The sequence below is a fragment of the Heloderma suspectum genome, chromosome 7 (genome assembly GCF_057233095.1).
Source record: "Heloderma suspectum isolate Gila_16-S chromosome 7, 16-S_ref, whole genome shotgun sequence".
Lineage (NCBI taxonomy): Eukaryota > Metazoa > Chordata > Lepidosauria > Squamata > Helodermatidae > Heloderma > Heloderma suspectum.
In genome coordinates, this window is record NC_139464.1 from 68,272,668 (window position 1) to 68,288,618 (window position 15,951).

At 45.2% G+C, this 15,951-nt stretch overlaps 1 protein-coding gene across 2 annotated transcripts in view; it reads left to right on the top strand.

The window, feature by feature from the left end:
* The first annotated feature begins 8,948 nt into the window (after positions 1-8,948).
* The window catches only part of LOC146339897 (receptor-type tyrosine-protein phosphatase R-like), a 55,058-nt gene continuing 48,055 nt past the window's right edge, over positions 8,949-15,951 (top strand). Inside the window, exon 1 of one of the 2 annotated variants that reach the window (XM_084810524.1) lies at positions 8,949-9,426. In XM_084810524.1, the coding sequence (XP_084666650.1) occupies positions 9,366-9,426 (61 nt within the window). In that variant the 5' untranslated portion in view covers positions 8,949-9,365. The remainder of the gene's footprint in view (positions 9,427-15,951) is intronic. The other variant, XM_084810525.1, reaches the window with a different exon arrangement.

Sequence of the window (15,951 nt, forward strand, 5' to 3'; positions counted from 1 at the left end):
GTATAGGTTTTCACTATTATGGCTTCTTGATCTTGGGAATTGTAGTGTGATAAAGGTAATGAGATCCCCCACCACTTTACAGAGCTACAGTTCCCAGGTTTCCCCAGGGAAGGAAATGGCTGTTAAACCACGTTTTGTGTAGATTTGGGGCTCCTTCACATGGAGCTTTTATTCTGCTATTGAGATTGCTCACTCATGGAAGTTTGCAGGTTCTTTAGATGCACATCCAGAGGTATTTCCTGGTTATTTCATCTCAAATAGATCCGGAACTAATGAACTAGCTTTTGAACTCAGAATGTTACACGATTAAATCAGCCATGAGATGGCGCTGTTTCATTGAGTTCTATGGACCCTTGAAATGAAAATTAAAAGTTTCCCCTCTCAGCAATCACATGGTTGCTGTCTGGGAGTCTGCTGTAAACATGGAAAGGCTCCAGAATGGGAGGACTGCGGGGGTTTTCTTTAGTGTAAAGGCAGCTCTAGAGATTTAAAAGAGATGAGGGACTTTCATCCTTTATTTGTATACCATCTGTTGGATGCACTTTCTTACGGACATACATTAAGCATATTTTATAAATATTACCAACAACACTGTATTATTGATTGAGTACAATCTACATTGAAGCATGTACACAGAGGGTTGGGGGACCCTGTGAAATGGGGTAGGGTGTGGTTCAGAGGGAGGGTTTCCCCCCCAAATCAGACCCAGGCACCTTCCATGACTAGAGCTCGACTCCTGGAAGATGCCTCCACCTAATTTTCAGGATTACCCGCCCCCAAGCCTATCCACCATCCCACAGCCTATCCTCCATTCCATAGCTTCCCCCATTGAGCAGGGTCCCCTGACTCATTGCATAGCATTTTTGGTGGGTTGGATGGTGCCATGGGTGGAGGGGGCAGGGAAGTCCACTTCCACCACCCAGCTGCATGTGCCCAAAAGTGGATCCACCTGACCAAAGCACTTATACTAGGGAGGGGCCATCACTCACTGGTATATCCAGTGGAGGCTGGTGGCTCGGATGTCAGTGGGGTGGTGAATCCACTCTGGGTTTCAGTCAGAACCAGTCAGAACTCTAAAGTTCTGAACTCCACCATGCCCCCTCTTTAATGAGCTTAAGAAATTTAATAAACAAACAAATAAATAAATAATAAAGGAGCATTCCAAGGTGCAAAACTGAAACCCGGAGTGGATTCATCGCCTCACTGACATCGGAGCCACCATCCTCCACTGAGCATAGCACATCCTTTGCATTTTAGAAGATCCAAGGTCTAACCTCTAGCATCCTATAACAGGTGATGAGAAAGACCCCTGCCTGATACCCTGGGGAGCTGCTGCCACTCAAAGTAGATAATACTAGGCTAGATTAACAAAATAGTCTAAGGCAGCTTGGAAGGAAAGGTTCCTCCTGTGCAAGCACCGGGTCATTGCTGACCCCTAGAGGGATGCCGCTTGTGCTGGCGTCTTCATGGCAGACTATAGCAGGATGGTTTGCCATTGCCTTCCCCAGTCGTGACTACCTTTCCCCCAGCAAGCTGGATCCTCATTTTACCAACCTCAGAAGGATGGAAGGCTGAGTCGACCTGAGCCAGCGACTCGAGACCCGGCTTCCGCTGGGATCAAACTCAGGTCATGGGGAGATTTTCGATTGCAATACTGCCGCCTACCACTTAATCTTTGGATGACCTCCTCAGACAGAATGAGTGTGGCATCATGCTTAAGAGCATGAGCTATGAAGTCTACAGCAGGAGAGGGCAGACTTCAGGCACATGGGATCTACTTTGTTTTGTTTTTCTACTAGAAGCCAAAGATCCACCAGCCCAAGCCTGATGCAAAAGCCATACCAATAATATGAACTAATTCTGAGTCCAAGGGTTTCCTTTGAGGACCAGGACTGAATGGAATGCACCGTCTTCCATACAAAACCCCACTCCTGGTTACCCTAAGCTTTCTTCATTTTAGTAGTATAATTTAGGGTGAGTGTGTTTGGGGAGGGAGGTTTCCTGCCATTGCTAGGGATGTATGAAAGTCACTTACCTTTTTGTGGGTTCTGTTCATGGGGGGGGGAGGCGCTCCATCCCTCCCCCCAGAATCCTCAACGGGGGGGAGGCGATCTGGTCCTCCCCCCAGGAATCCTCGACGGCCAGCTCTGCTCCGCGGTGGCTCTTCGAAGCAGCCAGCCAGGCCAGGGCCGTCTGCAGCTGGATTTCCAGCCATGGACTGGCTGGTGTGGATGCAAATGGCGGCCGCCATAGCGGCCGCCATTTGCATCCAGCCAGGGAGGCGTGATAAGCTACATAAGTCTTTATGTAGCCTATCACATCTGGGTTAAAAAAAAAACAAAACAAAACAGCTTACGCAAATGGTGGCGGCTACGGCGGCCACCATTTGCGTTCCTTATTTTTCGCCGTTTTAGCCTACATAAATATTTACGTAGACTAAAACGGTGAAAAAGCTTAGGGTAACATAAGTCTTTACGTAGCCTATCATATCTGGGTAAAAAAAAAAAAAGACCAGACTGCAAATGGCGGCTGCGGCAGCTGGTCAAAAGACCAGCTGCTGCCGCCGCCGCCGCTGGAGCCACCGCCGTCTGGAACATCTGCCCCAGGTAAGTCTCGTCCTGGGGGGATCCACAGGGTGGCAGGGGGGGGGTGGCAGGCTATTCTGCCATGGATTTCGGGGGGCCGAATGCCAGTGCATTCGGCCTCATTGAAATCCATGGCAGAATTCTCCGCCATCCCTAGCCATTTCTAAAAAAAAATCAGGAGTCCAAAATTCTAGCCAATCTACTGCAAAGCACCCAGAGATCCACCAGGTGATCCAGACCTACTTTCTGCCCACCCCATGTCTACACTGCAAACCTTGCAATCATGAACTCACTGAGTGGCTATAGCAAACCATTCTGTCTGAAACTCCCAGGTACAATGTAGGGATAACACAGTCCTGCTCTGCACAGTGGTGGACTGGTAAATTCGGAAGTGCAGGCACTCATCATGATAGTCCCCTTAGCCATGCCCCCAAGGAGGGTCCAAAAATCCAGGCAGCTGTGTTGATCCAGATTGACAACCCAGCTCTAGCAGTTTTCATCTCCACCAGGAGCAGGTCTTTTATAGCGCTAATGGGTCTTAATTGCCCATTCAAGACCAGGACACCCCAAAACACTTTTCAAGAGGGATACCTCACAACAATATATTGCAGCTGAGCAAATCTGTTTAGAGGTAGCACCCTGTCCCAGCCTTCAAAACAGGGCTAGCCCACCTCCCTCTTTTCCTCTGAGGTTTGGTGTGTGCATGCCTGTGTTTTGGTTTGGGGAAGACTGGGGCTGGGGGAGGTGTGGAAGGTGTGGGAGTGACTGGCATTCATGGGGGAGTGGTGGGACACAATTGAACTTCTTGAATGTTCTTATTTCAGGAAGATATTTCAGGAAGGAACTCTCACGGATTTGCTGTGAACTACGTGATCAAACCATCTGACCAAGCAACCTTTTGCTTGGTGAGTGTCTTCTATTTTTTGATGAATTTTCTTGATTATTTCTGGCAAGCATTTCATGTGATTATTGTCTGCCATCCAGTTCATATGCTCTCACTTGCTCCCATGTGTGTTTGCTTGCTGGAGGGCTGGGTGGGAGTGGGTTGTTGAATTTCGAAGCAACTCTCCACCACTGGTGCCGGTAATTACAATTCCCAGGTGGCAATATATGGCACATGCATGCAGCAACATTAGCTGGGGATGTGTGAGCTCATCCAGTTTAATCCCCAAATAAACTGAGCTTTTTGTGTGTTCAAACTGAATGTCCAAAAGCCTTCATGAGATTTTTGAAGGGTTCAGTATGAACATTCAAGAAGCCCAATTGTGTCCTGCCATTTCCCCTTCTATGCCAGTCACCCCCACACCTTTCCCCATCTTCCTTAATCCAAATCTTTCCCAAGACAAAACAACAACAACCTTACTTTGGGGGAAAGAGACAGGTAGGGTGGCCATATGTACTCTTTCACAGAGGACTGTCCTCTATTTTGAAGGCATACTCCATTTGAAGGGCTGTCCGGTCCAAATCTGGTATAAAAAGATAGAGAACCATCAGAAGGAAGAGCTGCACCTTGAAGATGCCCATCAGCAGCACCTGGACAGCAGACTGAGCAGGAACACAAGTCACCCACTCACAGTCTTCCACACTATGGTGAGATGCACTGTATTTCTATTTAAATTATAAGAATTCATTCCAAATGTGCATCTATATGTATAAATTAGCAAATGGAAATATTGTGCAGATCGGTGCTCTCTTTTGTCCTCTTTTTTGGGTGATACATTTCCTCTTTTGGGGGTGCTTCAAAAGTGGCCACCTGAGGGGGTGGATAACAGCAGATGGCTCTCTTCCAATCAGAAGAAGCCCCTCAAGGCCTTTGGTTAGCTGTTAATGATGTGCAGAACATCATTTTCTTGTAGGTGCCTGCTGAAGGCAGGTAGGCCTTTCTAAGGAGCAAGACCATTTGGATTGTGGCTCCAACCCTGTGAAGGCCACCTAGCCCCAGCCTTCAATATATGTCAATGCCAAGTGAAGATCTGGGTTTTTACAGGTCTCTGTTATGGATTGAGGGTGACTTGAGTTGTTTTTATCCTTTTCTGGTTTTGCACTGGGGTTGGGTTTTTTTCCCCTGGTGATCTGCTGGTGCATTGCTTTCATGATAGGATGTTTTATGCTGATTTGTTTTAAGAATTTGCAGCTATGATTCTTATGATACTGCAACTGGGTTTTATTTATTTGGATCAGAAATTGCTCTGTTGTTGTTTTCACTTTTTGAAGAAGAGCAGCATAGCCTTTTCCCTTACAGTAAACATTTCACTGCTGGGGGATCGTGGGACTTGTAGGACATTATCCTTGACACATCATTTACAAGCTAAGGAAAGGTCCTGAGGGGACTCTCCTGTCTGGAAGGGGAGATGCTGAGGCCTGTTACACCCTCTCCTTTCCCCAAGGTCAGGATTATTTATTTGGGAATTGTCACAGAAGGACAGGTGGGTTGAAAAACTATTTTGAGTGGGGCCCAAATTGAAGGTGGTTGAACCTGACTCAGCCAAATACTTCAAGTGAGGGATTTTTGCATTGACAGCTCCTCCTGCTGAAAGTCTTCTACCATCCTTAACCATGAACATGCATGTGTCAATACCAACATCACCAGTTAGGAAAGAACCTTTGAAAAATAGATCCCCACCCCTGAAATCAATCTGAGAGGAGCTGACCCATCACTAATTACTGAAATGTTATATATGGAACACTTGGGGAAAGTACTATATAAATATTAAGTTTATTATTTCAATTTGTACAAGTTTGCACATTATTTCACATTGCATAAATAGTAAATTGATCTCCCCCGCACCTACCTGCTGCCCCAGGTTTTCATGATTTTACTTTGCATTATTATTTCAGTTGTGCAAGGATTACTTGGTCTTCTCAGCAAAAGGTGTTAACATAAAAACCTAAGAAGAGCCATGCTGGATGAAAGATAAAAGAGCCAAAGGCCTTTCTAGCCCATTCTGTTCCCATAGTAGCCAACCAGATGCTCATGGGAAGCCCACAAGCAAGACATAAGTGCAAATGCAATAGCATCCTCCCGCTCATGTTTTTTATCAACTGTCATTTCTTTGTTACATTTATATCCCATCTTTTCCTCCAAGGAGCCCAAGGCGGTTTACATGATTGGCTTTTGTATTTTAGAGTCCAAATCAATCTGATAGGGGGTCTCCAATAGATAGACTTTCAAAAGTTCCTCAAACAAGACTTCTGTATAAATTTAGCAGCCATGGGACAAGAGGTGAGGGCCTCTTATGGATCAGTAACTTGTTAAAGAACAGAGAAGAGAGGAGGAATAAATGGAGGATAAAGCTATAATGGCTACTAGTCATGATGGCAGTATGCTTCTGTATACTAGCTGTTGGGAGCCAGGGGGAGTAGTGGTTAGAGTGCTGATCTAGGACTGGAGAGACCCTGGCCCTAGTCCTCACTCAGCCATGAAGCTCACTGGGTGACTTTGATCCAGTCACCGATTTTCAGCCTAACCTACCTCACAGGGTTGTTGTAAGGATAAAATGGAGAGAAGGATGAGAATGTTGTGCACCAACTTGGGCTTCTTGGAGGACAGGTGGGATATAAATGTAACACAGAAATAATACATTCGGGATCTGAATTTGATGAGTAAGAATTTGGAAATGGCTGTCATTTAGAACACAATGCAGAAACCTACCTAGTCCATATTGTCAGATCCTCCTATAGTGGACCAAGCATGTAGTGACATGGTAAACAAAAGACATGGAACAGGATCTAGACTTAGTCATACTTTGACTAGACCCACTGAAATCAATAGGACTTAAGTTAGTCACTGATTTCAATGGATCTGTTCAAAGCATAGCTAAGTATGGATCTAACCATGGTACTTAAAGAATTGTAATAGAAGATTTTAATGTCTTAATTCGTAAGACACACCAAATCCTTGGTGTGGCCAACTTATGGCCCTGCAGATATTGTTGGACATCCAGCCAGCCATGACCATTGACCATGCTGACTGAGGCTGGTAAGTGTTGGTGTCCAACAAATCTAGAGGGCAACAGGTTCCCCCAGCCCTATGCAGCATACAAAATGCCCATTCTACCCATCATGGCATTCAAGATGCCATTATTTCAGGTTTTCCACACAATTGGGAACCATTGAGTCAGGCCTGTTCACATGCCTACATCTATCTCACAGGGTGGCTGTGAAGATAAAACAGGATGACTGCAAGTATGCTACCCTGATCTCCTAGACTTCTTTCTGTAGCATCAGAATGAATAGCAGAATTGAACAAAACACACCTGGCTGGATCTTCTGGGCCAAGTGAGGAGGAGAATAAGTCAAGGAAGAGAGGCTATCCAGCCACCTCCTTGAGGTGGGGCTATCAGTGCTCAGGACTGGAGTATGGCTAGGCAGGCAATATGAAGACTGGATATGGTGCTAGCTTGGTGGGGCAGGGCAAGGAGTGGGGGCACAGCTCAACAAACCCTTGAACTTTGCTTTTGAGTGGTTAAATTCCCCATAATTTCTCTGCAAGGGAAGTGTTCTAGAGAAATAAGCTATACAGGAAGTAACTTAGCCCCCCCCCACACACACACACAAAGGGATGATGTGATGGACAGACACAACATCCATTAACAACAGAAATTCTACGAGCTGGCTCACTTTTATAGCGGTGCTCGTGCAAGTGCCTTGGCTAGACCAATGGACATTGTGATTTGTGCAATAACCAATCCTTTGCTGCTGCACATTGTGCAAATCATGGTGGACATGTGCCCATGTAGAGAAAGGAGATGTTACAAACAACACATCCATGTGACCCCAGTGAGATTTGCCAGATTAAAAGGTGGCAACCCTACCATATGGTGGGGTAGTGCTCATATGACTGTGCTGTTTGTAACACCTTCTAGTCCAGCCTTCCAGGTGTTAGAAGAGGAAAACGAGTAAGACATTGACAGTACAATATTTTAGAGGTCTACTCAGAATTAAGCCACATTGAATTAAATGGGGGTCACTCCCAGGTAAATGCATAGAGAATTGCAGCCTGAAGTGTCTTACTCTGACCTCATGATAATCACCTGTAATGGAGCTGTAGGAGTCAGAGTGTTACCAGATGTGGCTTTGATTGTACCATCATTTGGCTTTGATTGTGCCCACCTCATTTGCAGAATTTTATGGCAGCTGAGCAAATCTGTTTAGAGATAGCACCCTGTCCCAGCCTTCAAAACAGGGCTAGCCCACCTCCCTCTTTTCCTCTGAGGTTTGGTGTGTGCATGCCTGTGTTTTGGTTTGGGGAAGACTGGGGCTGGGGGAGGTGTGGAAGGTGTGGGAGTGACTGGCATTCATGGGGGAGTGGTGGAACACAATTGAACTTCTTGAATGTTCTTATTTCAGGAAGATATTTCAGGAAGGAACTCTCACGGATTTGCTGTGAACTACGTGATCAAACCATCTGACCAAGCAACCTTTTGCTTGGTGAGTGTCTTCTCAATTTTGATGAATTTTCTTGATTATTTCTGGCAAGCATTTCATGTGATTATTGTCTGCCATCCAGTTCATATGCTCTCACTTGCTCCCATGTGTGTTTGCTTGCTGGAGGGCTGGGTGGGAGTGGGTTGTTGAATTTCGAAGCAACTCTCCACCACTGGTGCCGGTAATTACAATTCCCAGGTGGCAATATATGGCACATGCATGCAGCAACATTAGCTGGGGATGTGTGAGCTCATCCAGTTTAATCCCCAAATAAACTGAGCTTTTTGTGTGTTCAAACTGAATGTCCAAAAGCCTTCATGAGATTTTTGAAGGGTTCAGACTTAGTCTTGCTAAGAATAGACCCACTGAAATCAATGGGACTTAAGTTAGTCATGATTTCAATGGGTCTACTCTAAGTATGACTAAGTTTTGTTGCAAGTCTCCTTAGGTCTTTTTAAAGAGAAAGGCAACTAAGAAATTTGAAGAAGAAGAAGAAGAAGAAGAAGAAGAAGAAGAAGAAGAAGAAGAAGAAGAAGAAGAAGAAGAAGAAATTGTTACTGGGAAACACCAGTTGCTGGGGAACACGGACCGGAGGTTGCTGTTGCACTCATGTTCAGCTTGTGGGTTTCCCCTGAGCAGCTGGTTGGCCGCCGTCTGAACAGAATGCTGGACTAAATGGACCTTGGTCTGATCCAGCCTGGCTCTTCTCAGGTTTCTTATATTAAAAACAAAGAGAAGGAGAAGTCTGGATCCAACCTTTCCATTTGTAACCCTCCCATGTTTTCCCACTGCTTCTTCCACCTCTCTCCATCCCTCCCCCATCCCACAAATCTGATAAGAGACAGAAGAAATAGCTGCACAACATCCTTTGACAGGTAGCACCAGGAGGAGCCAGCCATCTGGAAGCACTCTATCTATGTTGGGCTCCCATGTAGCATAGCGAGGACATGGATGGAAATGGGAACAGGCCAGCCAAGGCTGCTGAAAGGGAAAGAGGGTCTGTAGGTTTCTCTATGGCTGCGTCCCCCCTCTTTTCAAGACCTGGCATGCGTTCTGATCCCCCCCTCCTTCAACCCATTTCTAGTCACTCTCACTCCCCCCCCTTTTTCATTCCTATGCCTGTTCATTTGTCTGCCTTCGAGACCTCTCTTCTGTACAGGAAGCCTGAGAGGAAGTCTGTGGGCAGGAGAGGGCAGTAGCTTCACTATCACTGTTGCCCATGCGTGGTTTTCTCAAGCATGCTCATTAACCAGGAAGGAGGAAAAACCCTGATGGGAAGCCAAACCTGAGAGGAGAGAAAGAGAGAACCAGATCGACGCTCTTCTCCTTCCAGCTGCACGAAGTGAATGCACCATGTGGACAACAGCAGCCTACCTTCCCGTTGTATACCTATGGCTTCATCTCCAGGCTGCAGGTAAGCAGAAATCGGCCAGGCGGATCCTTTGGGGTGTGTGTGTGTGTGTGTGTGTGTTGGGGGGGGGGGGGAGAGATCTCTAAGCACTCACCCATGTTGAGAAAGAGAATAGCTCTGCCCGATTGCAGACAGCACCAACTTCATATGATCGATTAAAGCACCTGTTGTGTAGTTACTGCAAGCACCCTTGGGTGCTGGCAGTGTGGGAACATCCTGAGTGTGTCAGATCTATATGTTGCAGCAGGCTTTTTTATTTGTTCGCTGCCAACAGGCAAATGAGTACCGGATCAGCTAAGGACTTGCCACCACCACCCTCCCCTTCTAGTGCGTTGCCTCTTAGCGGAGCATTTGTCTTCGCACACTCCAGAGGATAGATCTGGAGGAAATAACGGTTTGCTCAATCGATGCAGAAGGCATCTGTTTCGCGGCTCTGCTTCTTCGCTTTGGAAAGCGCTGCTCCTGCGGCTGCCTGGAATCGGTCTCGCTCCCTTAATCAAATCACTTCGAGCTCTCCCTGGAAGCACCGAGCCGATTCCGTCTTCCGAAAGCTGAAGATCTGGTGTATTCTGACAAGGCAGTAACCTTCTGGAAAGAGGGCGATGGTGTGTGTGTGTGTGTGTGTGTGTGTGTGTGTGTGTGTGTCTTGGTATGTGTCTGTCCATCTGTATACATGTTTTCAGGTTTCAGCACCAGGGTCAGCGGCAGCCGAAATACCTAGAAATGCAGAGCGGCAGGCACAGGCAGTGTGCGCAGGGCTGAGGGGGAGAAAACCATTTCGCAGCTGTAATACGGACCCTTCCGTCCTGATGAGCGTTGCTAAAAAGAAATACGGTAATTCGAAATAACAGGGCAGGCAGCCGCTCAGCTGTTGACCTGTCAGGTAAGGCGCATCCCATAGAGGGGCGTGTCTTTCTGTGCGCCTTTCCTGGTGGGGTTTGGGCTTTTTCAAAGAGGGAATTGCACAGGTCCATGTACTGCACTAGCACGACGGAGGTGACATGTCTGGAATGCGTGTTCAGAGGTGGAAATAGCATTTTCGAAAGGTGAAATCCCGCTGCGACAGCCGTTTCTTGTGCGATATCCCTGTAGCTGGGATAATAAATCCCCTCCCTGCTTACCGAGCAAAACCTTCGCAGCCTCCAGGAAGCGCTAGGAATAAAGAGCACTGCAGCTCCCCCACCCCATATGCCTGAAAATACTTTTTCGTTCCTGCCCTTAGATTTCAGTCTGGCCGTTATTTGCTTGTATTCCTGCACTCAGAGGGAGCCATGGCTTAAACGAGACCACGGGTTTCTTCATCTGATCATCCCTCTCGCCATTGCAAAAATACATAGTGTGGGGTCTCCTTCTGTGGAGCAGAGAGACGTCGCTTTGCTAAGGCTGCAGCCACTGACGCTTCCTAGTTAATAGAATCCCGGCATGTTGCCTTGTTTATGCCAACAGTGCTGTGAAAATGGATGTGGTCTAAGTTGTTTCGATGTTGAGCAACACTCTCAATTTGTCTGAGTGATCACATATAGCCAGTGTAGAGTAGTGGTGAGAGTGACAGACTGGGAGCTGGGAGATCCGGGTTCTAATCCCCACTTGGCCATGGAAGAAAACTGGGTGACCTTGGGCCAGTCACAGACTTTCAGCCCAGCCCACCTCACAGGGTTGTTGTTGTGAGGATAAAACGGAGAGGAGGAGGATAATGTAAGCCGCCTTGGGCTCCTTGCAAGAGGGAAAAAGGCGAGATATAAATGCAAGCAAGCAAGCAATAAATAAATAAAGCTACATCTTGGTGCTGGTGGGGAGAGATCATGTTAAAGCCAAGGTAAAACCTAATGAAGGAAATTCTTGGAGATTCAGTTCAACGTGTCTGATCTCAGGCTCAGACTGAGTCGAAATGGGGACCCCACCCCACCCCAGCCTGTCACATCTGCTGATCATTTCATTACACATCTCCTTGTTTCCTAAACCTCAGGCACTTAGTGCAAGCCTATATATGTCTACTCAAAAGAAAGTCCCACTGTGTTCAATGAAGTTTACTCCCAGGTAAGAATTGAATTTGGCTGCATAGAATTGCAGCTGAAGTAATCCTTCTGCCTGTGCCACTATACTATTTCTTGCCTTTTCGTTATCTCTGCCTGGTGTACCAGGCTCGCTCTTCAGGCTGCAGTCCTAATCCCACTTATCTGGCAAGCCTTGTTGAACTCAATGGGACTTACTTTGGGGGCATGTATGCAACTGCTCTGTTAAATTTTTTATTGGATTGGTTTGAAGTGTTGGATCATGGAGAATATAGGATAGACACAGAAAGTTCAAAGAGATTGTCTTCAGCATTTCAGGGAGAGATTAAGAATCCCAAAAGCACTGTACTCAAAGGAATCTGTATCCCCACATTTGTACCGATGGTTTACATTTTAATTCCTTTACCATGAAATACATACATTATATTACTATATATACAAAAGCTTTACAGATAGTGTATAACTGCATTTAATGTCATTGCTACATAAATAGCTATGATAATCAACCAAACATATATATTTATTTTATTTATTCAATTTATATCCTGCCTTTCCACCAAGAAAATGGTGCTAAGTAACTAAAAATAGCTAAGGGCACAATCCTATGTATGTTTAAAGAGGAAAAAAAAGACTGGCTGGGTCACGCTGAGAATTGGAGGACTTTTTTTCTGTCTAAAAATGCATAGGATTGCACCCAAAATAACTAAACATCTTCATGCATCTGATGGGCTATAGTCCTCAAAAAGCTTATGCTAGCATAAATTTGTTCACTTTTATGGTGCCACAAGACTCTTCATTGTTTTTGCTGCAATATACTAACATAACTACCCTCTGGAAATAAATAACTATATTTATGTCATTCCTAATTAACATGTCAACAGTCCTGGAAACAACTGCCACCGCCACCACTGCCACCCAGATATCATGGGGGGGGGGGGATTATTCTTAACAGAGAGATTTAGATCAGGATTATAGAACCTGTGTTCCTCCAGTTGTTGGACTCCAACTTCTGTCACTCCAACCACTGGCCATGCTGACTGGGGTTAATAGGAGTTAAACAACATCTGGAGGGGTGCAGGTTCCCCATTTGTGTTCTAGTGAAGCTCCCCGGAAGGCCTGCCCAGTTCATTGCCATCCTACAGTTCTATAAGTTCCTTGCAGCCTTTCTCCACCTTATAGAGCACTCCTTTGCATTTGTTCCATTCTTATCCCTTTGCATTCCCTGGCCCCACAAGACTGAAATCAGATTCAAGGCTGCTCTTAAATTGAGTAGGTGCCTGTTAAACTGTGATTGTGATCTTGTAGTGCTGGGAGACAAATGCACAGTTTAATAGAGTAAGGGCACAATCCTATTCATGTTGAGAGAGAAAAATGTCCTACAACTCCCGGCATTCCCCCACCAGTCATTTTGTAGGACATATTTCTGTCTAAACATGGATAGGGTTGTGTGCCCTAAGCAAATTCAGGTGAGGTCAACTTATTTGGCCAGAACAATATGGTTTAATTATAACTATTAGGCTGCCCTATAGCAGAAGTTCTCTGGGCAGCATACAAGATAACAATGAGAACAAGTTCAAATAATCACAATTACAACAAACATACAATACAATACAATGGAATAAAAATGTAATGAAATGCAGCAAACAAAACACAAAATAGGGTCAAATGGGCCATTTTAGAAACAGAGAAGGTCAGTCCAAGTGGTTCTTAATGCTCTATAGCCAGAAGACTTACTTCTCAGTACATATGCATAAAATTGGGCTGCTTACCCAACTGGTCCTCTAGGGTGTGGATAACATTAAAATCAAAATGTTATTTAAACCCACAAATAAAAATGAAATACCGCATGGGAATTAATGTTAACTTCAGTTTCTTTAAGCCTTGCCATTAAAAAACCAAGACATACGCCCATGCCTTCCCGTTCCCTGGAGCCCTTCAGATATTTTGAACTACAATTCCCAATATTCTTGACCATTGGCCAGGCTAGCGAGGCTGATGGGAGGTGAACATTGCTGGGTTTCACTGTTGTGGGGAAACTGCTGGACACCCCTCTTTTTGTGCCCTTGTGGCGGTGGCACACATTTGCTACACAAAGGGCTCCTTCACAGAGAGCTTTCTGCTATTGAGATTGCTCACTCATGGAAGTTTGTGGGTCCCTTTCATGATGTTGCTAACCTCCAGGGCACATCCACAGGTATTTCCTGCTTATTTCGTCACAAAAAGTTCCAGAACTAATGAACCATTTTTTAAATTAGGAAAGTTATGTGATTAAAACCGCCACAAGAATGCGCTGTTTCATTGAGTTCTATGGAACCCTGAAAATTAAAAGCTTCCCCTCTCAGCAATCATGTGGTTGCTGTCTGGGGGCCCGTGATAAACATGGAAAGGCTCCAGAATGGGAGGACTGCGGGGGGGGTTCTGTGGTGTAAAGGCAGCCAAAGTGACTTTCTGCAGCCAGATGTATTGGGCTGTGGCTCTGATCATGCCAGTCACCATGGCTATGTACAGAAACCGATGTATTTATTTCAGACCGGGCTGGATGCTATTTTCAGTTGCCATTTTTAACTTGCGCGCCTATATGTGTTTATTATTGTAGTGCATTTGGGTAACTAAAAAAACCCATTATGTTGGATATAAATGTGTAGGTTGATCCTTAGTGTGTTTACTTGGAAGAAGACCCACTACGTTCAATTGGAAGAGGGTGAGATTGCATCTCCATGTGTACTCTGTAGCTGTGCCCCATCATCTGCATGCTTTTTTGCTTCACCCACCTCCAATGTCCATGCATTCAGTGGAGCATAGGAAAGGAGCCACTATGCATACACAGCTGTACATGTGTAGGCTCTCCATGTAGGATTGGGAACCCTGTGCATTTGGCATTCATGATAAGGTAGACAGCCTATACATGTACAGCTCTAGGCATGTAGGCTTCCCTTTCTGATGGTCTGCTGAATGCGCAGACATTGGGGAGTTTGGGGTTATTGGTAGTGGCAGTCCCCCTTCCCTCTCCATTCATACAGTGTGCAGTCCTTGTGCATGCTTAGGATTGCAGCTGTGCAGTCCACTCCCATGGATATTTACTCAGAAAATGTCCCACTGATTTCAGTGGGACTAATGCATGAATAAGTGTGCTTAGGACTGCAGCCTTTGTTTAGTATCTGACCCTAAGCACATTTACTTGAAGCAAGCAAATTTCAACAAATCAGGACAATTTGCTCCCAAGTAAATGGGTTTAGGATCACAATCTATTAGTTCTCAGCAAAGAGTCCAGCCTGTGCCTGGGCTGTACCACTGTAGACCATGCACCACTTCATAGAAACTCCTGCAAAGGCTCACCCATGATTTAATGCTTCTCCTTACAAAAAATAACTATTCTGCAAATAGAAAACTAGGTGTTAGGGAGAAGGGCTGTAGCCTTCTGTGACTTGCTGGTTTTCCTTACGAGGGGATTTTTTATTTTATTTTTTTTGTATGGAATAATATTCAGTCATGAGAGCCCCCACATGCAGTCTGAAGTGGTACAGCCCAGATGCATGTTTGGCACTTTATTGTGAATTGGACCTGTGGTTTGTATGCAAAACATATACTTAGTTTTGTTGAGCTTCCTAACACTGCTGTTGAAATAAACCTAACAGTATGATTCCTGGATCTCTCCCATACAACGAAAGAGGACTCCATCTTCCAGCTAACGGCATTGTGAAATTCATCTAATCATGGTCTACAGTCATGAATTATTGATGTGATGTTGTGTCATGTACCCATCTATAGCCATAAATGCATTGCACTTAGTGATGCTGTGGGTCTTGAATTATATCCTTTCTGTGAGCTTTGGTTGAAACAACTCAGCTTTTCAATATGGCTCCCATCCAAAGTCCATAGTACAAAAGGGACTTTTCAGTGTGGCGTAATAACATATGCAAGACATGAATAAAATCTACAACGTTCATGATGATAGAGGGAAAATAGGGTTGGAGACTGGATTGGATGACCACCGCAACCCCATTCTTATTTTGTTGTAAGGGAGAGATGCAAACATCACATTGTCTGGTTTATTACTACAGCAACATCAGGGAAGCTTATCAAAACAAAGTGAGCATGTTTCAGATAAAAGCCTTCCACTGCAATCTGAAAATACATTTGCCGCATCTCCCAGTTGTAGGGGATGCATAGTACTGACAGTGTCTAACGCAAAATAAAAATAAAGTTCCATAAATATATCAAGTACAATGCCAAAACAGCTACATTAGAGGATTTATTTACATTAGAATATTTATTTAAAGAATATGAACTCAGTCCAGCATGGTTGGGTGCACTTAAGACCATTAAAATTAATGGGTATCTGTGCTGGCTTGCCACCAATCAGTCACATCCATAGCACATACCTAACCATGCCCTAAACTGAATCCTGTGCAAGTTTCAGCTTGTGGGGAAAGTGTTCAGTATTTACTCAGAATCCCAAGGAGTCAAACAACAATCTTCACCACAGTGGAGGCTGGTGGATCTGATTTCAGTAGGG